The sequence below is a fragment of the Canis aureus genome, chromosome 19 (assembly GCF_053574225.1).
Source record: "Canis aureus isolate CA01 chromosome 19, VMU_Caureus_v.1.0, whole genome shotgun sequence".
Taxonomy (NCBI): domain Eukaryota; kingdom Metazoa; phylum Chordata; class Mammalia; order Carnivora; family Canidae; genus Canis; species Canis aureus.
In genome coordinates this window covers 56,888,319-56,910,132 of record NC_135629.1, presented here as the reverse complement: position 1 = coordinate 56,910,132, position 21,814 = coordinate 56,888,319, and the positions used below count along the sequence as shown (strand labels likewise).

Genomic DNA, 21,814 nt, shown 5'->3' with positions numbered 1-21,814 from the left:
CCCGAGGCTCCCTGGGACCTGCCCCGTCGGTGAGGGGGGCTCGGGGGCCAGGGGCACGAGGCCTGGGGTGGGGGGCGGGGGAGGCTCCCTGATTCCCTAATTGCTTCCTTGCTAACGAGCTGCTCTGTTCTCAGGCCCCAATTAGCTAATTGGCCCGGGGAGGTTAAGAGGCTGCAGGAGGATCAGGCGTTAGGCGCAGGGGCTCTGCTGGCTTAGCGGATGCGGCTGAGGGTGCAGACGCTGTGTCAGCTTAGAGGACCGGATTAGGGGCTGGGTGGGGCGGGGCCCGGTGTCCCCTCCAGCTGGATTAGGTGGGGGTCAGGCCACCCTCAGCCTCCTATCCCTCCACCTGGAAGGGGCTTCCTGAAGCCCCTTCAGGGGCTAGTGGGGAAACTGAACCCAGAAGGGGGCAGGACTTCAGGGGGGCACTGCAGGAGGTCAGTGTGACCTTGGCAAAGTCCCCGGCTGAGGCTGTGTCAGGCGCAGGCGGGCCAGCCACCATGGGAGGGTGTGCTGTGGGGTGGGGCCCCTTCTGGCATGGGGGGTTCCTGGGATGAGGGAACCCCTGGGAACATCAGGGGGTGGGGGTGATGGGGTCACAGCACTGAGCACCAGCTGTGTGTGCTGGATCGCTGGGATGAGCCTTCAGGTCCCTACCCCCACCCCGAGGCTGCTGGGGTGCAGGGGGGGACTGACCCGTGTGTCCCCGTCCCCGAAATGCTCTCCATTGGGGGCGGCTGGTCGCCACAGGTCGGGGTCAGGGCCACAGAGCGGAGGGTGAATCAGACTCAGACCCCGGGGGTGTGGGCCTGGGCCCCAGCCCCCGAGTGGGTGTAGATGGGGGGCGGGGCCAGTGCTCCTCAGCCCGTCCCCCACCCCAGTCACTGGGTGGTACCGAGCACCCCCTGGCAGGCCACCGCGGGGCAGAGGTTCCCCGGGCTCCCACAGGCCCACCCTGAGGGGCAGGGGTGCTGGAGCCTGGACCTCCCGAGGGTACGACGGTGGGAACCATGGGTGACGGCAGGCCTGTGGGGGGGCTGTGGTCCTGGCCGGGGGCTCCATCCCTGCGCACCTGTGTGCCCACGGCGGCTGCAAGGCCCTGGCTGGGGTGGGTGATCGGCCCGGGCTGAGTGATGGGGGTCCCCTGGGGTTCACCCCTGGGGTGAAGGACGCCAAGGGTTGTAGAGAGACACAGACACCCACAGTCCTTGGAACCAGTCTTTATGGAGGCACTGCCCCGGGCCTCCCTGGGTGTAGGGTGCCCACGGGCTGCCCGGAGCCCCACGTGGGCGGCTCCCTGGCCCTGACCCTCCCGAGGCCTGGCCCCATGCCCGCCCCGCACCCGCCCCGCGCCCTCCGCTCTCCTCTGGGGCCTGCGGCCCCCGGGCAGGGTCAGGGCTCCTGGCCGCGGGGCGAGGAGGAACTGTCCGTGTCCTGGGCCCCCACCAGGGCCGGGGCCCCCGCGCTGCGCAGCTCCCGGGCCAGCTTCTCTGCCAGTTTTCGGAAGGGCGGCCGGCGGGCAGGCTCAGCCTCCCAGCAGCTGCCCATGAGGGCATGGATGGGGCCCGGGCAGCCCTCGGGGGGCTCCATGCGGTACCCCTTCTCCACGGCCTCGGACACCTCCTTCAGCGACTGTGGGCAGAGGGCACACCGGCATGGCTGGGGTCAGGGCCTTGGCGGCCAGACCTGCGGGGCACCCGGCGCCTCCCCAACACCCCACTCACCATCTTGGGGTATGGAGCCCGGCCGTATGAGAACACCTCCCACAGAAGCACCCCGAAACTCCAGACATCCGACTTGCTGGAGAACTTCTGTGGGGCCCAGGATTGGGGTGAGGAGGGCCCCGAGGGGCTTGTGCACCAGTCCCCTGCCCGGGGACTCGGACTCCGTGCGGGGTTGGGGGGGTGTTCTTGTTATTCTTGGCCTGGCATGGAGCCCGTCTGTGTCAGAAACGGGGAGACGGAGGCCCAGAGGGTCCCACAAGCGAGAGGCCAGACGCAGGGTCACACAGTGGGCAGAACTGGGGCTTCAGGGGTCCCGGGGGCAGAGGGGCGCTCACCCCGTGTTTGAGAGCCTCGGGTGCCGTCCACTTGACCGGAAGCCGGCTTGAGTCCAGCCCCTTCCGCTCGGCTTTGGCCAGACCGAAGTCACTGACCTTGGCCACCAGGTCCTCGGAAATGAGGATGTTGCGCGCGGCAAGGTCTCGATGCACCAGCTTCTTGCTCTCCAGGTACTCCATGCCCTCAGCGACGTGCCTGCGGCGGTGGTGCGACGCTGCCAACGCCCCAGGCCAGGCCGGCCCCGCTCCATGCCCCAGTCTCCCCCTGACCTGGGAGGGCCCCCGTCCCCGCGCCCCGGGGAACCCCACTCACAGGGAAAACTGCAGGAGCTGGGAGGTGCTCACAAGGGCCCGGCCTCGGGTCCGCAGAAAGTTCACCAGGTTGCCCTGTGGGGAAGGGAAGTGGGTCTGGGGGCCTCAAGCCACTCTGCGGCCCCCCCCAAACCCTGATGGCACCTCAGGCCCCACCCCCACCTTGCTCACGTGCTCCATGACGATGTAGAGCCCCTGGTGCAGGATGACGCCCAGCAGACGCACCAGGTTCTTATGCTGCATCTTCCTGGGGGGCCGGCAGGCGTGCCGTGAGGGCGCGGCTGGGACCCCTACCCCGGGACGCCCGCCACCCACCCCCGCGACCCCCGGACTCACGTCATGACCGCCGTCTCGTCCAGGAAGGCCTGGGCCGTCACATCGCACTTAATGTTCTTCACAGCCACCTTCTGCCCCAAGTACTCACCCTGGAGGACCGCTGGGGGGGGGGGGGGGGGCGTGGGGACAGACAGATGGAAATACCCGCTGTCCCGACCCCGCGTACACCGACACAGCAGTGGGGAGCCCCTCAGCCTCCGCGCTGCTCAGAGAATCACCGGGGTGAGGTCTGCAAACTGCAGCCGTGGGCAGAGCCGCCCCGGACAGCGGACCCCGGCATTTTGCGAGGCCCCTAAGTTCTGAGCGGGTTTTGCATTTTTAAATGTTTGAGAAAAAAAATCAAAAGAGGAATAATACTTTGCAACAAATGAAAATTTACACAAAGTTCACATTTCAGCGTCCAGAAATAAAGTTTTATCGGCGCGTGGCCGCGCCCGTTCATTCCCGCCGCAGAGGCAGAGCTGGACACACGTGACACGGGCTGTGGCGCTCAGGCCCCGCTCCAAGCCCCAGAGCCTTCCAGAACAGTCTCCGGGAGTCCGGGAGTGGCGTTCCAGGCGCGGGGCCCGGAGGCATGCAGGCACCCCACGGCCCCCGAGCGGACGCCAGCCCCCCTCCCGGAGCAGGTGGTGACGCGGGTGTGGATTAATCCACCCCTAAACCTGAGCGCACCCCCCGCAGCCCCCGACCCGGGCCTCCACTCACCTCCAAACTCACCCTCTCCTATCCGCGCGCCCAGCGTCAGATGCTGCAGGTTCAGTAACCAGCCGGCTGTGGGGTGGGGACGGGCTCAGAGGGGAACGGCCCCCCCACAGCGAGGGGCCAGGTGGTGTCCCCCCCATTTTGGGTGGCTGCTGCTCCTGGAGGTGGCCCAAGGGCTAGTCCGGGACACCCCATCCAGCGCTGGAGAGCAGCAGAGCCCGTGGGCCTCAGGGCCCGAGGAAAGGGGCTTGGGGACGGTAAGGCCCCAGCCCTGCTCCCCAGGAGTGCCCACCCGGCCCGGGGGCGTGGGCAGCCCCATTAGGGCCACCCCTCTCTACCTGGAGACCGCGGCCCTCCACGTACCCCAGGGGCTCCTCCCTTTACAGTCCTTTGCTCTGGCCACCCCGACACAGCAAAACAGCAAACAGGGAGACTGCTAACGCTTCTGGAGTCTTCCGACAAAGGTTCCAGAATCTTCCCATGCTCTACGTGGTCATCTGTGGTCCAGCCTCCCTGACCCATGCCTCAGACATGCCCGTGTTCTCCCAGCCTCTCTCCTCTAGTAGGTTCCACGGGCCGCTTCCCCTTCCTCCCCAAAGCGCCCCCTCCAAATCTCGAGCCTGAGTTGCAGTCAGACACAGGGACACCAGCCTCCCCTCGGGCCCGACCCCGACACGGGAGAGACGAGCTTCCAAGGAGGCAGCCAGGACCACCGGGTTCAAGGGTCAAGGGCAGTGGCCGTGGACGGGCCTTGCACATGAACCAAGAAAGATGGCTGGGCCACGAGGGAAGGTTCTAGAAGGCAGGGTGGATTTTCACCGTAGAATGTCCCCTCGGGGGGCACCGAAGCAGGGGTCCGGTGGAAGGGGAGTGCCCCCCAGGGAGGAGGTGGTCTGACGGCCGGGGCTGAGGCGGCCCGTGGCCCAGGCGACGGGCAGATGACGGACACGTGCAAGCAGCCACAGGCGTGGGGATGCGCTCCCTCGGGCTGATGGGTATCTGTGGGCGCCCCTGCCCGGCCCGGGGGCTGCCCCCCGCCTTCCGCTCACAGTGCCAGGCACCGGGGCCCAGTGGGGGGCGGACCCGCACCTTTGGCCAGCTCCTCCTCTGCGGACCTGGTGCCCTGCTTCCTCTTGGGCTTCACCAGCTTCGTGCAGATGGCTCCCTTGTCCTTGCTGTAGTGCTGCAGGGAGGGGCAGCGTGGGGGAGCCGTGAGGCGGCCCCGGGTGCGGGGGACCCTGCTTCTGCGCCCCTCCCCGGGGGGTGCTCTCTGAATGGGGTGGGCAGGAGCTGGGGAGGAGAGGGGTTTGCTTCCCACTGGGGGAGTTGGGCTGGTTTCCATGGGAACGGAGAGGATGCTAGGAAACAGGAGGATCCTGGGGAAGGTGGGGCGGTGGTCCCTGGCTTAGTGTCAACTTGGAGGTTCCTAGGGGTCCCCAGAGGAGCCAGCCCAGCCCGTCCCTAGAGGTGGACGCAGAGGACTCAGACCACCTGTGGGGTTGCTGGGCTGTGGAGACAGCCCCTCCTTCCCACCCTGCGACACATGAGGCTTCGGGTACCCGGGGCCCACCCGGTTGCCACAACAGGACAGGGGGGCCCTGGGGTCCCTCCATCTCCACAGCTCAGACCACACGGCTCTGGGGGGGCCTGGGCCCCGGGGGGCCGCACCTCCACCATGTCCATGAGGTTGCAGAAGCAGACGGCCTCGTCGATGGTCAGGTGGCCGTCGCGGTGCAGCACGCGGTAGTGGATGACATCACGGCCGAAGCTCACGCACAGCACGTAGTCGCCGGGGTGCCGCGCTGACTCGCGCACCAGGAACAGCCCGTCCTCGGGCGGCTGCAGCTGCTGCACGGCCTCCTGCCCGGAGATCTTGCCGTGGAACCACCTGCGGCCGGAGGCGGGAAGGGCACGCTGGGCGGGTCGGCCAGGCCCCCCTGCCGCCCGCCCCGGGGCGCCCCGCGACTCACGGCATGAGGCTGAGCTTGGGGTCGGCCGACAGGGCCTCTCGCTCCCGCAGCGCCCCCGCCGCCAGCAGACCCTCCTGGCCGCTGGCGTGGTGCTTCGCGCGGTACCAGCTCTTGCTCTGCCAGGGAGGGAGCCAGGAGTCGGTGTGTGTGTGTGTGTGTGTGTGTGTGTGTGTGTGTCAGGGCAGGGGTGTCCTGGCAGAGACACATGTCCCCAAGCGCGCCCAGGCCCTCTGGCCACCGCTCACCTCACAGGCCTCCAGGATGGTGACCACGTCGCCCTTGCGGAAGGCCAGCTCTCCCGGCTTGGGGCGCATGTGCTCACACTTGGTGATGCATTGGGTGCCTGGGGCCCAGCGCCTCTGAGAGGGGGTGGGGGGCAAAGGGGCATGAGGGGGAGGCCCAGGGCGTGGAGGACAGGGGATTTGGGCGAAAGACAGCAAGGCAGACACAGAAGGAGCAGAAATCAAGAGGGAGCAGCCAAGGCAGAAACATCAGTCACAAACCCAGGTACCCAGCGCAGAAAGTCAGGAAGGAAAGGTGACACAAGTGTCACACCAACTGACAATGTTACAGCAGGCAGCGTCTTCCCGAAGGGGGCAGGTGTCACCAAGTGCAGCCCGGGGACAGCGGGCTAAGGTCCCCGGGGGGGGGACTGAGCGGAGGACCAGCCGGGACACAGGCCCCGGGGTTGGGGGTACTCACCGTTGGCATCCTGGCTGAGATGCGCGTGGGGTGCCAGGCACGGAGGAAGTGAGGGCTCACCTGGGGGCGGGCAAAGACCAGCTGCAGAGACCAGCTGCGGAGCCCAGACTGGGGGCCGGCTGGGGCCCGGGGCCATTCCTGACTAACCACTTCCCGCCCAGGCCTGGTGGAGGCAAGCGCAGGAGGGCATCCCCATGAGGGCCTCCAGGCGGTGGCTCCCCAAGCCCCCTGGGAGCGGTGGTCTCTACCCACAGGGGTTCCTTATCACCGTCGCAGCCATGGAACCTCTGCGAGGGAACCGCAGAGTCTAGCCCCGCCACGGTCCCGAGAGGGAAACAGAGGCCCGAGGTGGGCACGGAGCAAGCGGCCACCGGGTGGGCAGGGCTGAAGCGCCACGTTCAGGCCCCAGCAGGCACACGGTGGGTGGGGGACGCGGTGCCACCTAATTGAGTTGGTTCTTCCTCTTTTCTGCTAAGTGGGCAGGAGCAGGGCAAGGAAACAGGATGATTCAAGGTCATTCCTAAGTATCTCTGAACCTAGGGTGGGGCCCCGGGGGGGGGGGGGGGGGGGAGGGGGCATGCAGCCCTGCCGGGCTCCTCTGGCCCTCGGAGCCCTCGGCTGAACCTCTCCCATGCCCCCCAGTCCCGATGCCAACCTGGGACAGACACGCGGTGTCTCACCACTGCTGGGTGGGGGCTTTTCCAGGCCTTTCCTCCTGCACGGACCCCACAGCAGGTGGCTGGGCTGCGGCGAGGGTTGGGGGCACGAGCCTCTGCCCCTCCAGGACTGCCCCCCCCCCCCGTAAGTCCCCAGCCCCCCGCCCCGTGTACTCACACGCATACTGATCCATGTACACACGAGCACACACAGAAACACACGGGGCTTGGACACAGGTGGACACAGGTGCCCACAGGCGCGGGTGTGCAAGCAAAAGCACGTTCACCTAGAGACAGGTGTGTACACTTCTACACACGTGTACACGCGGACAGACTCTGAGACAGCCAGCAACGCGGGTACCTGTCCCCCCAGCACACACGCAGCCCCACACTTGGACACCTGGGCGCCAGACACTGGGCCACCGGGGCACGCAGGGCCGCACGCAGGGCCGCGCACACGCGAGCACCCCTCCACGTGGACGCGCGGATACACACACCGGGAGCTCGCAGACGCGCACACTCGCGCCCAGAACCCCCCCACCCGGCGCCCGATGGCCGCGAAGCACCCGCCGCCCCAGCCGCGTGCCCGCCGCGCACACTCGCGCGCGCCCCGGACCCCCGCCGCACGCCGGGCGCCCCTCCCCCGCGGCCCCCTCCCCCCGCCGCCGCGCTCACCTGCTCAGGGGGCGCCCCCGGGCCGCGCCCCGCGCCCACACCCAGGAGGGCCCCCGCGCGCCGGCTGCGCACCCCCAGGCAGCCCCGGCTGCACAACTTGGAACAAGTTGCTCCGTTTCCTCATTTTGGGGTGGGGGGGCAGGGCCGGGGGAGCGGGGGAGCGGGAGGCGCCGCGGCCGGGAGCCCCCGCAGGTCCTAGCGCCGGCCGCACTGCGGTCTCCTCCGCGCGCCGCCGCCGCCGCCGCCGCCGCCGCCGCGGCCCCTCCCCGCCCCGCCCCGCCCGAGGCCCCCGCGCCGCCCGCCCCGCCCGAGGGGGGCCGGGGCGCTCGCCAGCTGCCCCCTCCCCGGCCCGGTGCCGCGGGGCGCGCACCCCGCCCACCTGGAAGCCCAGGCCGCGGGGCGCGGGGCGGGTGCCGCGCACGGGGCGGGGGGCGAGGCGGGAACGCGAGAGTGAGCTGCCCGTCCGGGGAGAGAAGCAAGCCGCAGAGCCCGGACGCCGCAGGGATTCCGACGCGCTCGCTCACCTCCCTGCCAGGAGGGTCGTTGGCGTCTGGTGCAAAGAAGTGCTCAGAAATGCCGCCGGTCACCAGTGCTGTTAGGATCGCCAGCAACAGTAAGGGGGTGTGGGGGCCCCCGGAAGAAAGGTCACGGGGACCCGGGGAACCCGAGGCCTCGGGCTGGAGCGGCCGCCTCGGAGGGCGCAGTGGAGCCCGCCCGGGTCAACCCGCTGAGCCGGGGCTCGACCTCCCTCCGCGGGGCCCGCACCGCGGCTTCGACCTCGGACCTGGCGCAGCGGTTCAGTCGCTGCACATCTGGGGCCGGCGCCCTGGGCCTGGCCTGGGCGCCCAGCGAGCTCTGCTTCTCCTCGGGGAGTCCGCTTGGACCAGCATGGAGCTGGTGGGAGGCGGTGATGAGCCAGGACGCCCGGGAGCCCGAGTCCTGCGGCCCCAAGATGCCCACTTGCCCAAAAGGCTAAGTAAATGTCTGTGCTCTAAGGCATCATGTGGTTTCTCAGAATACAGGCCCAGTTGCAGAATTACAAAACATCCCTATTATGGAATATTATAGAACAAAAACTAGGAAATCATGTGTATCAAGGTTCTAGAATCAACAGTTGTCGAAAACCACCCCCACCACCCCCACCACCCCCACGCCGTGACACAACCCAGACAGCACCACCCTGTCCTGTTATACAGGAGAGCATAAGTCCAACGGGGAAAGTTCTAGAAGGAGACCCTCCAGATGGCACCAGGGTTATCCCAGCGAGGGCAGGGGGCAGGGGAGGGGAGCCCCGGAGGGAGAAGACGGCTGTCCTTCCTTTCCTTCCAGGTGGTGGAGCTCCCAGAAGTGGTAGTGTTGGCAGGGAGGGTGCCCTAGCATCTTCCTGCTAATAAGCAGGGGTCCCCGGGCTCCCCGGGCTCCCCGGGCTCCCCGGGGCCGGCTGCTGGGAGTCCTGGGGTCTCGCCCCACCTCCCAACCACAGGCACTGCTGTGGACCCAGGGCTGGGGACCCTGCCACCAGCATTCTGCTGGGTCACGGGGCCACCATATATGGCAAAGCATCATCACTTGCCTGAAATAGAAACATTGAAAGAGCCACAGGAAGCCCAGCAGCACCAGTAGATTCAGACCAGAGTCAGAGGTCCCACGATGGGGTTCGCCTGCTGTCGCCTCAGCGGGGACGGAGCCCGTGTGTAAAGCTGGAGGAGGCCCTGACACCCCAGGGAAGCTCTCTCCTTGACGCTGTCAGGGAGATGGGGAGCGGTTGAGGGGGGCTGGCTTGCTCCCTCAGTGAATCAATACTTGGTGTCTGAGTGGTACCCGCGTCTTCCCCGGCACCCCATGGACCCTTGTCCCACACTCTGGAAGGCCCTACCCCAGAAGGAGGGATCAGAGGGCCCACAGGGGCTGGACTGGAGAAAGACAGACTTTAGTGGGCAGCACCAGGTTCCCCAATCTCCAAGGAGGGCTGACCTGGGGTGCAGGGGGCCCCCCAGCATACGGGCACCTGACTCCAGGGAGCGAGGTTTGAGTCCATGGCTTATTTGGGGTGAACTCCCCATCCCCGAAGGCATTCAAGCGTTGGCCACTTTGAATCTCAAAGACAAAGATGGGAATTCCAGGCCTCAGAGGTGGGAACCCCTAGTTTCTCCTCCTCCTGCCAGGAGCGGGGTGTGGGGGAACTTGGGGGGACTTGCCCCTTCCTCTGCCAGCCTGAAGCCAGCCGGCAGCCACACCAGCAGGCTGGACTCCAGAGCTACCCAGCCCCGCGCTGCTCACCCCCCATATTTCTGTCCTGTCAACGTGATTGTGGAAAATCCCTGACGCCCCAGGCCACCCGCTGGTGCAGGTGACACAGAAGGCCCCCCCGGGCTCCCTAGTTGCCTCCAGTGTTTCTCCTTGCCATCACTCACCTTCCGCTGCGTGCCCAAGGATGAAGATGTGACTGCGCGCCCCGGGCCCCGCTGTGAGTCCTCCCAGAGCTCCCCGCCACCGCCACTGAGGCGCTGGGTCTGGCACTCAGAGCTCTTCCCGTGCAGGAGTTTGCGTCCCCTTGTGCCACCTGTCCCTTCTGCCTGCAGTGCCCTGCCACCTCACCCGGCCGGTGTCCCCCGCTCATGCCCCCCTCAACTGGCAGCATGTCGGTGAAGCCTTCTTGGATGCCCGCGCTCTGCTCACAGCAAGACCCGGCCCCGGGAAGACCCCCCGCGGGAGGCCCTGGCCCTCTGGTCTCGCTGTGTCGCGCTGGCCGTGGACCTGGCCTTGGTGACCGAGCCCTCGGCCCGCCGGGAAAGGAGCCCAGTCCCAGTGATGTGGGAAACAAAGGCAGAAGGAAATTATTCCATTTCCTTACTCCCTACAGCCCGCTGACAAAGTCCTTGCAACGGGCAGAGCGACCTTCCTCTAGGGACTCGGCTGCCTCGATGTGACGCTCTGCCAAGGGCAAGAGGCAGCCCTAGCCCGACCCCAGGACCCTGTGCATCTACTCTGACATACAAAAATCCGGGGGATCCCTGGGTGGCTCAGCGGTTTAGCGCCTGCCTTCGGCCCAGGGCGCAATCCTGGAGTCCCGGGATCGAATCCCGCATCAGGCTCCCGGCATGGAGCCTGCTTCTCCCTCCTCCTGTGTCTCTGCCTCTCTCTCTCTCTATGTCTATCATAAATAAATAAATCTTAAAAAAAAAAAAAGAGCCTGTCCTCTATTTAAAAAAAAAATCCCTTTGGAAACTTCCTTTATCTTTACCCCCCAAGATATCACCCTCCGAGCGATCATCCACCAAGCATATGACCCCCCCCCGACGTCTATCTGAAGGGTATCATGACTGAGTTTTTGCTAAATAATAATAAATGATCTTTCCCAACAATAGCTAGCCCCCTCGGGATCCGGGAAACCTTGTTCCCAAAATACCTGGGAGGCTTACACTCTCCCTAACCCGCTCTCAGCTTGAGAGTGTATCATGGGCCATCCTCCTGACCCCATAATGGGCAGCTCTTTCTGCCCACGGGCCCCGGGCCTCGCACTTTAATAAATCCACCTTCTTGCATCAAAGACGTCTCAAGGATTCTTTGTGGGCCGTCAGCTTCGAACCCTCACGTCTCCCCTACATCAGCAAGACGGCAGGGGCTGAATCCTGCAGGAAGAAAGAATGCAAATCCTTGGATCCTGCCAGAGGTCACGCTACGACTAGTGCTGGAAGCCACTGGTTGCTTTTTGGGTTGCTTCTGAGGCGGGTTTCTGCTACCTGCAAGCAGAAGGAATCCTAATACCGAAAACGGGGCAGGAAGTAGGGCGGTGGAAAGACTTGGAGAAGCTGATTAGATTTCCCTCAACCCAGTCAGGAAGCAGGATCTCTTGGGTGCGCCCTCCCACGATTCCATAAATCTGCCCGCCACCCATCCCTCACCTGCGGCAGAAGGACCCCGAGGGACCCCTTCAATCCCTCCCCAACGCCTTTCCTTCTTTATTTCTTTATCCAAATCTCACTCTGCTTCCCTCCTACCTTTCTCCTGTTTGGGCTGTTGCGATTTGGGTGGGGAGTTGGGGGGGCCGATCCCCTCCTTCTGGAATTGGAGCAGCTGAGTTCCAGAGAGGCAAAGCGACTAGTCCCTGCTCACGCAGCTGGCCGGGGCTACACACCAGGCCTGCGGACTCCACTCAGGGGGGCTGTAAGCTTCTCAAAGGCAGAGCTCGTTTCTTCTTCTTTACTAATACGGATGAAGGTCAACGTAGGCAATGAACAGGGGGGGTCATGTGACCTGCCCTTCACATAGTGCATCGGTCAGTTACGGACGGAGGACCCCCAAGTGCGAGAGGCTTGAACTAGACAGAAAGTAAATCTCTGAGGGGTGTGCTCCTGGGCAATGTCAGGAACCGGGGCTCCCGCCGTCTTGCTGCTCTGCCTTTCATAGCACGCGAACTTCCATCTCTTGCGCTAAGAGGGCTGCTCAAGCTCCAGCCCTCCCATGTGCATTCCAGCCAACAGGAAGCAGGAAACTGGGGGGGGAAAGGTTCACCTCTTCTCCTTAAGGCCTCTTCCTGGGGATGCCCGGGGCAGGGTGTGTGTGTGTGTGTGTGTGTGTGTGTGTGTGTGAGTGGTTGAGCGTCTGCCTTTGGCTCAGGTTGTGATCCCGGCGTCCTGGGATCGAGTCCTGCATCCGGTTCCCGCTTCTCCCTCTGCCTGTGTCTCTGCCTCTCTCTCTGTGTCTCTCATGAAAATCTTTAAAATATAAAAATTTAAAAAAATAAATAAATACATAAAGCCTCTTCCTGGAAGATTCACGGTGACACCTTTGCTTCATTCCACTGGATGGAACTTAGCCACGAGGTCAAAATCAGTAGCAGGGGAAGCTGGGAAATGTAGTCTTTACAGCGTGGCAGGGCAGGGCAGGGCAGGGGGAGGCAAAGAAGCTTCCTCAAAGCCCTGTTCCCACCCCAGGGCCTTTGCCTCAGCTGTGCCTTCTGCCGGGGCACTTCCCCAGACATACCTTACAGAATATTGCAACGTGCTGACACTTCACGTCCCCGCCCCTTGGAGCTCTGCAGAGCTCCCGTAGTCTAACTGACCATATATGCTGTTTGTTTTTCTTGTTGCTGGCCGCATCCTCTCTCGAACATCAGCTCCCCCGAGGGCAGGGATTTTGGACTGTGTCATTCATTGCTGTGGCCTCTGTACCTGGCACACAGGAGATGCTCAGAACCTATTTTTTGTTTTGTTTTGTTTTATTTTTAAGCCAGTGAATATCGGGGAGGGGAGAGGTAACGGCAGTGAAGACACCTGTGCGCTGACCACTTCCATTGTACCCATTTACAGACGTGAAAAACTAAGGCTCAGAGGGTTCTGCGGCTCACCCCAGGACACAGGAAGTAGGCAGGCTGAACTTTTTAACCCAGGGCTGTCAGGGTCCAGGGCCCCACACTCCAGCTGCACAGCAAGCATCCGAGAGACCACCCGTCCGAAGAGTTTTATAGAGGGCAGGTGAGGCAGGCCAGCGGCAGCCAGGTGTAGGAACAGCTACACCCTAGTGGATCTTCCGCTGGAGCATGTGGCCAGGTCAGACTGCCCCAATTAGTACACCTTTAAATTTAGCTTTCCCTTCCCTGCCAGGGGACTTGGGGATTCGGCGGAGGAACACTCCGCTCTTTCGAGGAAAATTGCTGCATCGCTCGCTCTGCAGCTGGAGGCGGGGCTTGATGGGCCATTCTCTGCTCTACTGCTTTGGGGTGCCAGGGATGGTCGGCCTTGGGTGGTAGAGTCGATCTGCTCCCACATCCCTCACCTTGCCTTCCTTGTTCCATAGGTGGAGCTGGGCCTGTCATTTCCCAGCCACGCTTGCACGTTCAACACGTGTAAACTGGGTCTGGGTCCCTTTTTGGCTTAAAATCTTGCCGTTTTAAGGCTCCGCCACGCTTAGGGTAAACCCAGGCTCCTCACTGCGGCCCGTCTCCAGCTGGGTCTGGCTGCTGTGACCTCTTGCTCCGAGCTCCCTCCACTTCCCTGGGCTGGCTCTCTACCACCTCCTCTCTGCTCCTCCTGCCTGTTCCTCGAACGTTCTAGGCATTGATTGCCCAGCCTTGGAGCCTTCGCACAGGCTGTTTTCTCCTCCTAGTATTTGCTTTTCCCGGCTTGACTCTCAAGATTGGCTCCCTCTCAGCACTTCTGGCTCCTCTGAGAGACCCTTTACTGACCACCCATAATGGCTACCCACCATCTGAGCCCAAATCACTGCCTGTTATCCTGTCTTACTCATTCTTGTTGACTGCCCTCCTGACTTGCTCTGACCCCCTTCATAAAATATATATATATTCCATGAACGAGGGCAGGGACTGTCTCTGGCTTGGTCAGTCATTCATCTCTGGACCTGGCACAGAGCAGACCCTTATGTTATTATATGTGAATTGCTCACAGCAGAGCAACGTCCACATAAGAACACTTTTATTTTCTAGGACTTGCTTTGTTATTTTCCTGGAGTTAATAGTTGCCTTTGTTTTGTGTATCTATGACATCCTCTTACCTCCAGCCATTCTGATGGAAGAAACTTCTCCACTCAGGGCCAGCTGCAGCCCAGCTGTACCCCTGGCCCTTCTTTTTTGGCACGTGGGTATTTCTGGGATGTAGCTCCTGTTTCTTGGGTCCGGGTCTCCCTGTTTCTTGGTCTGTGCCCTTGTTTTGGGAATGTGAGCCCTCTAGGCATTTCCAGAGAAGGTATTCTCTCTCCGTACTCTTCTGTGATGGTGGTTTGGCTGAGGACGCTGTGCTGGGTGGGGGCTAATTTCCTTTGCCTTGTGTCTTCCAGCTTCCAGTCTTGGGCAGTTGAACAGCCTGAAGCCAATCCTCTTTCCTCATTGTCTGCTCCTCATGTTGTCTTCTCTCTCTTGGGGAAGCTTGTAGAATCTTCTTATTCTCCTCATCCTGCACTTTCAAAGTGTGGGTTTGGTGTGGGTCTTTTCTTCGCCTGTGGTGCTGGATATTTAGTGGGGCTGTATCATGTCTTCCATTCCCCGCAAACTTCCTAGAATGACATCACTGGTGATATCTTCGACCTTGGTGTCTCCTCTGTGGAACTCTTCTTTGACATGTGTTGGCCTTCCTGGGTTGATCTTCTAATTTTCTTGCCTACCTTTTTTTCATTTTGTCTCCTCATTCTACTTTTTCTTCCAAGCCTGTCAACATTTCCATCTTGACTATCAGGTTTTTAATTTCCAAGGGCTGTTTCTTGTCCATTGAATGTTCTTTTTCTTAAAGATTTTTAGGACATCTCTACACCCAACGCAGGGCTTCAACCCACTCTCCTGAGATCAAGAGTCGCATGCTCCCCTGACTGAACCAGCCAGGCACCCCTCGGTGTTCTTTTTCCAAAAGCTGCTTCCTGATCGCTGTGTCTCCTGAGACCTGAGGATTAACCTACTCGAGGGTTTCTCTGCAACTCATTGTCTCTTTCCTCCAACAAGTTACTTTTTTCTTCTCCTTTTGGGTTTTAGTCTCTCACTAGCTGCTAGAATTTTTGAGGCATGTGCTGCAGAGCTGGCAGGGGGGCCCCTTGCCGTTGGGGTGGCTTCACTCTGGTTTGAGTCTGAGGCACTAGCCACTGTAGGCGAGTCCCAAACACCAGCAACATCTGCAGGGTCTTTCTCACAGCCCCGCGGCTGGTGTTCTAAAGATGAAGGGGCCACTGTTCCATGTGTGACTTTGTGACTTTCATCTCGATTGCTGGTTTCCACCTTCACACTTGCCCTCTGCCACACCTATAACTCTGAGGCTGACCCTTTCTGGGCAGCAGGTGTGAAAAAATACATTTTATCACTGAGTTCTCCCCCCAGCTCTGCAACCTGGGTGCTAGTAGTTGAAATTCAGCTTTATAGAGGCTCGGGGAGGTGACACCCCACAGCTAATATGTCCAAGGGCCACACTGATACTAGAGCCCGGAGTCACCCTCCCTGCACGAGTTACAGGGTCTGGGTCGTCTTTGGGTCCCCTCAAGGAAGGCGGTGAGTGCTTGCTGATTGAATATTGAACACATTTCAACACTCTTGGTGGGAGCCATGGGGAAGCCACGCGAGTGACTGTAGTTCGATAAACACTGTGTTGAACAACTGAGGAAAAGAAAGAACAGCGGTGTGGGATGTGAGACATCACACAGGAGGAAACCGAACTGTTACACTTCTGTCCATGCGAAGAGAAACGTTTGGGACATGAGAAGACAGGGTCCTGACTTGGGGGTGGAGTCTGGGGCTCCTTCGGTTACAGCGAGAGGGACACTGGCAAAACCTGATGGAACACAATCTCGCACATGGAAGTTTCGGATGCCTTAAAATGCTCGTGCCCTTAGATTGAGAAGCTCCATTTTTGGACACCTATGGGGGTCAGCGACAGAACCCCAACTGTACAACAGCAATCTAAGTGTCCAACAGTAGGGGGGGATGGTTAAGCAAATGAAGGTATGTTTATTTTATGGAATATTATGCAGCTGTTAAAAATTTTCTCTCTTCATAATAGCCCCAAAGTGGCTATTTCCAGTTTTGGAAACAACGCAAATGTCCATCAATGGATGAGTAGATAACAAGACGTGACCCACCCACACGTGGGAATATCAGCTACGAACAGGAGTGAGGCGGCCACACGCGCTGCCCTGTGGACAGTTGGACCCTGAAGTCACGACGCTCAGGGAGGGAACCAGATTCAGGAGGCCCCACGGGGTGTTAAGTCCACATGTGTGACATGTCCGGGATGGGCTCGTCCATGAATGGGAATGGGGCTCGTGGGGGCCGGGGGCTGGGGGTGACAGATGAGGAGGCTAGGTTTCGTTTTTGGGGTGATGGAATGTTCTGGAATGAGACAGTGGTAAAGGTTGCACACCTCTGGAAAAAAAAACAACCCAAAACCACTGGGTTTTACACTTTGAAATGAAGTGGTTAAGTTTCACACTATGTGCTCAATTTTAAAAATTACGTCATGAGGTCTGCAGAAGTATAAGAAAAAGTATCTGAACACATTAAAACACATGAGAAAGCCACGCTGTGACAGCGTCGAGTGAAGAAAAGCAGGAATCACGATGGTATAAAGAGCCTCTCCGCAACCAGGAGAGCATGAGAGGCGGGAAAGGAAGGAAACCCGGGTTCAGGTTCGCAGCGGTCCACTGCATTCCGCTCTTCCACTGTTATGGAACTTTCAAGTTCTTTGTAATGGGAAACCGCAACGCATTCAAGCTCCTTAGTGTAAAGCGGATGTAAACTCACCATCTTCACCATCATAATTGCCTCTAGGCTCACAGCTCAGGGCACGGAGCACACTCACTCCGCCACACACCCACCCCCACCACTGTCTCCAGAACCTTCCATCTCCCCACACGGAGACCCCGTCCCCAGGAAGCACTGACCCCCTGCCCCCTGCCCCACCCCCGGCTCCCACCACCTCTTCTCTGTCTCTGTGGATGGGCCTCGACACCTGCCCCCACGTGGACGGACCTTGAGGACACCGGGCTCAGGGAGGGGACCCAGGCCCAGAAGGACTCCCCCTGCAGGACCCCACTCCCAGGAGGTCCCCAGAGGAGGCCCGTCCACAGAGACAGAAGAGGTGGTGGGAGCCAGGGGTGGAGAGGGGGGCAGGGGGTCAGTGCTTCCTGGGGCAGGTGTCGGGGCCCCTTCCTCCCCGAGGCTGGGTCGTGTCCCGGGTGTGGACGGGCCGCACTGTGTATTGACCTGTTGACGGGCAAGTGGGTCATGTCCACCCTTTGTCTGCCGTGGACAATGCTGCTGGGAACATGGGGAGGCAAATACCTGCTTCCTAATACTTTTTTTTTTTGGCAGAACCTGGGCAGACATAACCGGGCACTACTCCCCCAGCCCAGGGCCCTTCCGCACCGAAGGGGCAGCTCTGGCCTCTGGCTCATCCGCTAGCACAGCCTTCACCTGCTCGCCTGGAACACCTTCCCGACTAACAGGCACCCAGGGAGCCCAGGGAGCCCGCCCGCAGGGCCTCTGGAGATGCCCCCGCTGCCCCTGGGGCGCCACTTATCCCCCGACAAGGGACGCGGCGGGTTTTCACGGTCAGCAGGGACTTTGGATGAAGTTGGCAGACCTGCCCTTCCATTTTTGTCTCTGGGGACGGGCTGCCAGGTTCAGCTCCAGCCCTGCCCACACGGCCCGCGTCATCCCTCCCACACTCACCGCCGTCTCCTAGCAACCTGCTCGCCCGCCAGCATCCTGCAGCCTGAGGTCTAGGGGGGCTTCCCGGGCGCCGCCGGCCTGCGCTGGGGTCTCCTGCCCGGGGCTGCAACGAGCTCGGCGGCCCAGACGCTTCATCCATCTGGACCCAACGCTTCGCTAGCCAACTGCTTGATCATTGTGGAATTGCTGGAGGGGGGAGGGGGGTGCAGATCTGCCTCCCCAACAACGGCATTGGTTTCAGAGCACCCGGTGGTGAGGATGCCATCGTCTTCCCCAGCGAGAACAGTGGGTTATGGGGTTGTCTGGGGTCGCCCCTGCCAGGCACTGTGCCCGTGGGGCTTTCCACGACCGCCCCGCATGGTGGAGGCCAAGCCATCCTCCCTTTTCTTCACCTTCCCCCCTCCTGCCACCCCCCCACCCCCCCCACCACCGCAGCTGAGGCCTCACCCCAACCCTTCCAACAGCCTCCTGGGATGGACACAAACGGGGTCCTCACTGCCAGGAGGCATTTCCTCTGACAGGGAGCCGCATCTCGGAGGCAGAGCACGGCTCCAAGCCACCTAACGCGTTTATTGGGCTACGACGGTGTCCGTGGTCTGTTCTGGGGGATACCGTGGTGAGCGGAGCGGCCGCACTCCCTGCCCACAGAGAAGTCACATCCCTGGGGGAAGGCGGGGAACATGTGATTCTAACCAGGGGTGTGCGGTAGTCAGAAAAACGGTCATGTGACCATCAGGCGTGCTCGAGGAGTCTCCTGTGAGGGGGTGACACCTGAGCTGAGACCCGAGGGAAGGGAGGAGTCGCGGGCCCTACAGGTCAGGGAAGAGCTTACTGGGTAGTGGGAACAGCATGTGCAAAGGCCCTGGGGTAAGGAGGTCTGAAGCAGCAGAGGGCCGCCGTCACGGCAGGCAGAAGGGGGGCTTGCACCCGAGCAGGCGGCAGTGAGCCGGGGCATCTGGGTGAGAGGCAGGGCCCTGGACGGGGAGCGTGGGGTGAAGGCCTGCTGCGGGAGGTGGAGAAGGCGGGGACGCCCTCCCCGTGCCCACCTGTGGCTGCAACCAGGGCCAGCTGAGGGGCTGGCTCTGACTCCTGGTGTTGTGGGGAGCGGGGGCGGGGGGCGGGGGCCGCCTGCCCTCTGGGAGGTGGTGGCGGCTAGGCGCGGGCTGGCTACAACGAGGCTCGGCCTCTCCCCGAGGGGCTGATGGCCCCCCGGCCAGGCTCTGAGAGGGGGTCCTGGCACCTCCCCACCCTGGTTGGCATGCGCCCTGCCCGTGCTCCGACAGGGCCACTCCCGCTGGACACCGTGCCCCCTCCCCTCTGGGCCCCTCCCTGCTGCCTACGCCACTGCCCGGGGCGCCCTGGCTTGAGGCTGTCAGCAGCTCAGCACGTGACCAGGTCTCCCCATGTGAGCCCCCCTACCCACCCCCGGAGGTCTGCAGTGAGGATTTGGGAAAACTCCAGCAAACTCTTGGTGGGAGACCTGCAGGCAGAGAACCCCCACCCCACCAACCCCGCTTGGCCGCCGCCTCCTCCAGGAAGCCCTCTGGGCCTCTGACTGTCGTGCTGATGGCCCCACTGTTCATTTCTGGGACCAGAACAAGAAGGGTTCCTTGAGCAGCCGTGGGGCAGGTGTGAGAGGAGTGCTTCTGGGGCAGGGTCCCCAAGTGTGGGGATGGCCCGAGGGACCACACGTCAGGGTGCAGCCTCCAGGAAGCACCAGCTCCTCAGACCTCCCCACTGGTCACACTCGAGGCCTGAGTCCCAGAGGCCAACACTGGCTGGTCAGGTGCCCCTGCTCGGAGCCCCGAGGGAGTGGGGGGGGGGCCCGTAGGCGCGCCTGTACCCCGAGCAAAGGATTGCACAGTGCACAGCAAAAGATGCTGTTTATTTACTCCCCGCCCCCCACAAACTCTGGGGTAGCCCTACAAGGACATGAGACACGAAGCCACACTCAGACTGTCCCCTAAACACAGAGGTGAAACTAAAAGGACCAAGTGACTGTAGACTTTTCTCCTTCAGGGTCACGGGGCAGCTGGTCAGAACCCCCGAGCACAGGGAGGCCTGCTGGGGCGGGCGGGGGCTGGGGGGTGCCCCACGTCCACCAGCGCTCCTGCACCAGGCCCCGCCCTCGGCCCACCCGCAGCTGCACGTGAGTGGGGCCGAGGGCAAGGCCCAGCCCCGAACGAGAAGCTGCACATGGCAGCATTACTAGAAGGCACTCGGCGGTAGGGGTCAGGGCACACTGGGTCATGGACGCGGCTGGGAGGCGAGGGGGTGCCCAGCCTGCATCCTCACCACCCTCCCTGAGGGCTGACGTCGGTGGGGTGGGGGAGACACCAGCCCAGCTCAGGCCTGCAGACCTCTGGCTGTGGGGTCGGGGGCTTCTCTAGGCTGGGGGTCTGGAGGGGTCGGCTGGGTCGGCAGCAGGCTGGGCCTGGGGAGCCCGGCTCCAGGCCTGGCAGTGCCCCGGGTTCACCCCCCCGCCCCCCAGTGCTCCCTGGCCTGCCTCCCCCGCCAAGGGGGCCTATCCGCCTGATTTCCAGTCCTCACACGGCTGGGGCATCCCAAGGAAGCGCTCCCGAGCCCCACGTGCCTAGCAGGCCACCGGCGAGTTGAAAGCCAGTGAGAAACACCAGGGTTTACCATCCCATCGGTGCGCTGTACCTCCTACCGGCTGGGGGGGGAGGGGGGGCAGGCCTGGGCTGGCGGGGCTGCCCCAGTCGGCTCTCACTCCCAACAGCGTGGTTTCACTGAAGATCTAAGCACAACTGTTTTTAAAGAAACCCACGGAGCGTTTCCGGAAAGGAAAACACGACTGTCCTCTGGCTGCGGGGACATGTGCCACATCACTCGCAGGGGTGAGGCTGCTCACGCAGGTCCCTCTCTGCCCTGCCCGCCCTGCTTCCTCTGGACTTCGCACTCCGAGGCCACAACCTCCTCCCGCAGCCTCTTCCGGAAGCGTGGCCCTGGCCTGCTCCTGGGGGGTGGCAGCGGCTCCATGCCCAGGATCGTGTGGATCTGCCGGAAGGCCAACAGGCGCAGGGCGTGCTGGGGGCAGAGAGCCAGTCAGGGCCCACCCGCGGCCTCCCCTGCTGCAGCCCCAGCCCGGCCCACCGCGGGCACAGGGGCTCCAGGGGTGTCCTTGACAGCAGCCTTCCGCCAACCACAGAGCCCAGGGCACACTAGGCGTGAAGAGGTGTGGGGGGCTCGCCGGGCGCTGATGGCAGGACGCTGCCTGGGAGCCCCTGGGGTGTCAGCCCCTTCCGGCCTCCCTGTGGGGACCCCAAATCCAGCCTCTGCTGTTGCCTCTGATCCGGAGCAACTTGGCTCTTCCTGTCAGGGGCAATTCGTAAGTGCCAGGCCTGATGCGGTTTGTGTGCCACTGGGAGATCTTCTTATAAATAAACTCGCCGACGAAAGGGAAACCACAGGCGGGGGCTGTGCTGGGGGCCAGCCGAGCTCGAGGCCATGGCTGGGTGTTTTCACAGCACAGGGAGGGGGGGCTGGGGGCGCCCAGGGAAGTCCCAGCCAGCAAGGGCCCAGGTGTGTGCCTCGTCGCCATGGCAGCCGGGCTGTCCTGCTCCTGGGAAGGGTCCTGCCACCTGCAGGCCACCCATCTCCACAAAGGGAAGGTGGGGGAGGGAGAGCCCCAGACCATTTGCAGGACCACCAAGCCTTGCTGGGACCTGGGTGCCACCCTCCGTCTGCTGGGGCTGGACTCCACTCAGAGCCCTGTGAGCCGCAGAGATCGGCTGTCCTACCTGGGCAGTGGCCGTGAGGTCCTCGCGCTGCTGGGGGGTCATGGACTCGAGGGTGTCCCTCTGGTCTCTCTCGCAGGGATCCTGGAGCCCAGGCCCATCTTGGTGAGGGGAGGTGGGGGCGGCGAAGGAGAGAGCACCCTGGTGAAACACTGCCATGGCCACGGGGCCATGCAGGGGCCCAGGCGGGTTCCAGGGCGTCCGCCCCTGCCCCCCCCCCATGCACCTGTGACCGCAGTGACATGAAGGGCCCACAGGACGGGCCCACGGCATCACTTCTCCCCTCTCTTAACCTGCCACCATCCCGCAGCACCAGAAGGACCAGGAAACCCCATTTCTGCATCTAACACCTCAACGTTGCAGTGGGTATGGGGACGCCCTCGGCACCCGTAACATAGGCCGCGTGAGCACCTCGGCGCGCAGCCCACTGTCCCGCCGGTTATTTCCTTGGGCAAGATTCCCGGGCTCTCCCGACACAG

At 62.6% G+C, this 21,814-nt stretch overlaps 2 protein-coding genes across 14 annotated transcripts in view; both read right to left on the bottom strand.

Moving 5' to 3' along the window:
* Window positions 1-1,205: 1,205 nt before the first annotated feature.
* Window positions 1,206-7,999, bottom strand: MATK (megakaryocyte-associated tyrosine kinase). 6 transcript variants are annotated; one of them, XM_077860493.1, is made up of 14 exons: window positions 7,413-7,623; window positions 6,916-7,024; window positions 6,082-6,141; window positions 5,625-5,738; window positions 5,380-5,495; window positions 5,078-5,297; window positions 4,499-4,592; window positions 3,413-3,478; window positions 2,708-2,807; window positions 2,543-2,618; window positions 2,373-2,446; window positions 2,060-2,255; window positions 1,725-1,811; window positions 1,206-1,632 (listed from the first exon to the last, which is right to left on the bottom strand). In XM_077860493.1, exons 2-14 carry the CDS (start codon window positions 6,919-6,921, stop codon window positions 1,393-1,395), a joined length of 1,449 nt encoding a protein of 482 aa, XP_077716619.1. In that variant the 5' UTR covers window positions 6,922-7,024; window positions 7,413-7,623; the 3' UTR covers window positions 1,206-1,392. The 6 variants fall into 6 exon arrangements, with proteins under 6 accessions (XP_077716619.1, XP_077716620.1, XP_077716618.1 ...); XM_077860494.1 differs by having other exon boundaries at window positions 2,534-2,618; window positions 3,425-3,478; XM_077860492.1 differs by having other exon boundaries at window positions 2,534-2,618; window positions 7,413-7,619.
* The window catches only part of ZFR2 (zinc finger RNA binding protein 2), a 55,672-nt gene continuing 41,788 nt past the window's right edge, over window positions 7,931-21,814 (bottom strand). For 4 of the 8 annotated variants that reach the window (XM_077860476.1, XM_077860474.1, XM_077860475.1 and 1 more), the window contains 2 exons: window positions 21,339-21,436; window positions 19,442-20,625 (listed from right to left, as the gene is read on the bottom strand). In XM_077860476.1, coding sequence (XP_077716602.1) covers window positions 20,446-20,625; window positions 21,339-21,436 — 278 coding nt within the window. In that variant the 3' untranslated portion in view covers window positions 19,442-20,445. Of the gene's footprint in view, window positions 8,005-8,196; window positions 11,045-11,413; window positions 12,587-12,636; window positions 15,505-19,441; window positions 20,626-21,338; window positions 21,437-21,814 lie in introns of those variants that run through there. The other 4 variants (XR_013358356.1, XR_013358354.1, XR_013358355.1 and 1 more) reach the window with 4 other exon arrangements.

Bases quoted from the DNA above. Each gene is read 5' to 3' on its own strand.
- MATK (XM_077860492.1), bottom strand. The intron at 4,593-5,077 runs GTGCGGCCCCCC...CCCTCCCTGCAG, and splicing joins ACCTCATGGACATGGTGGAG to CACTACAGCAAGGACAAGGG. The intron at 1,633-1,724 runs GTGAGTGGGGTG...CTCTGCCCACAG, and splicing joins GGGCTCCATACCCCAAGATG to TCGCTGAAGGAGGTGTCCGA.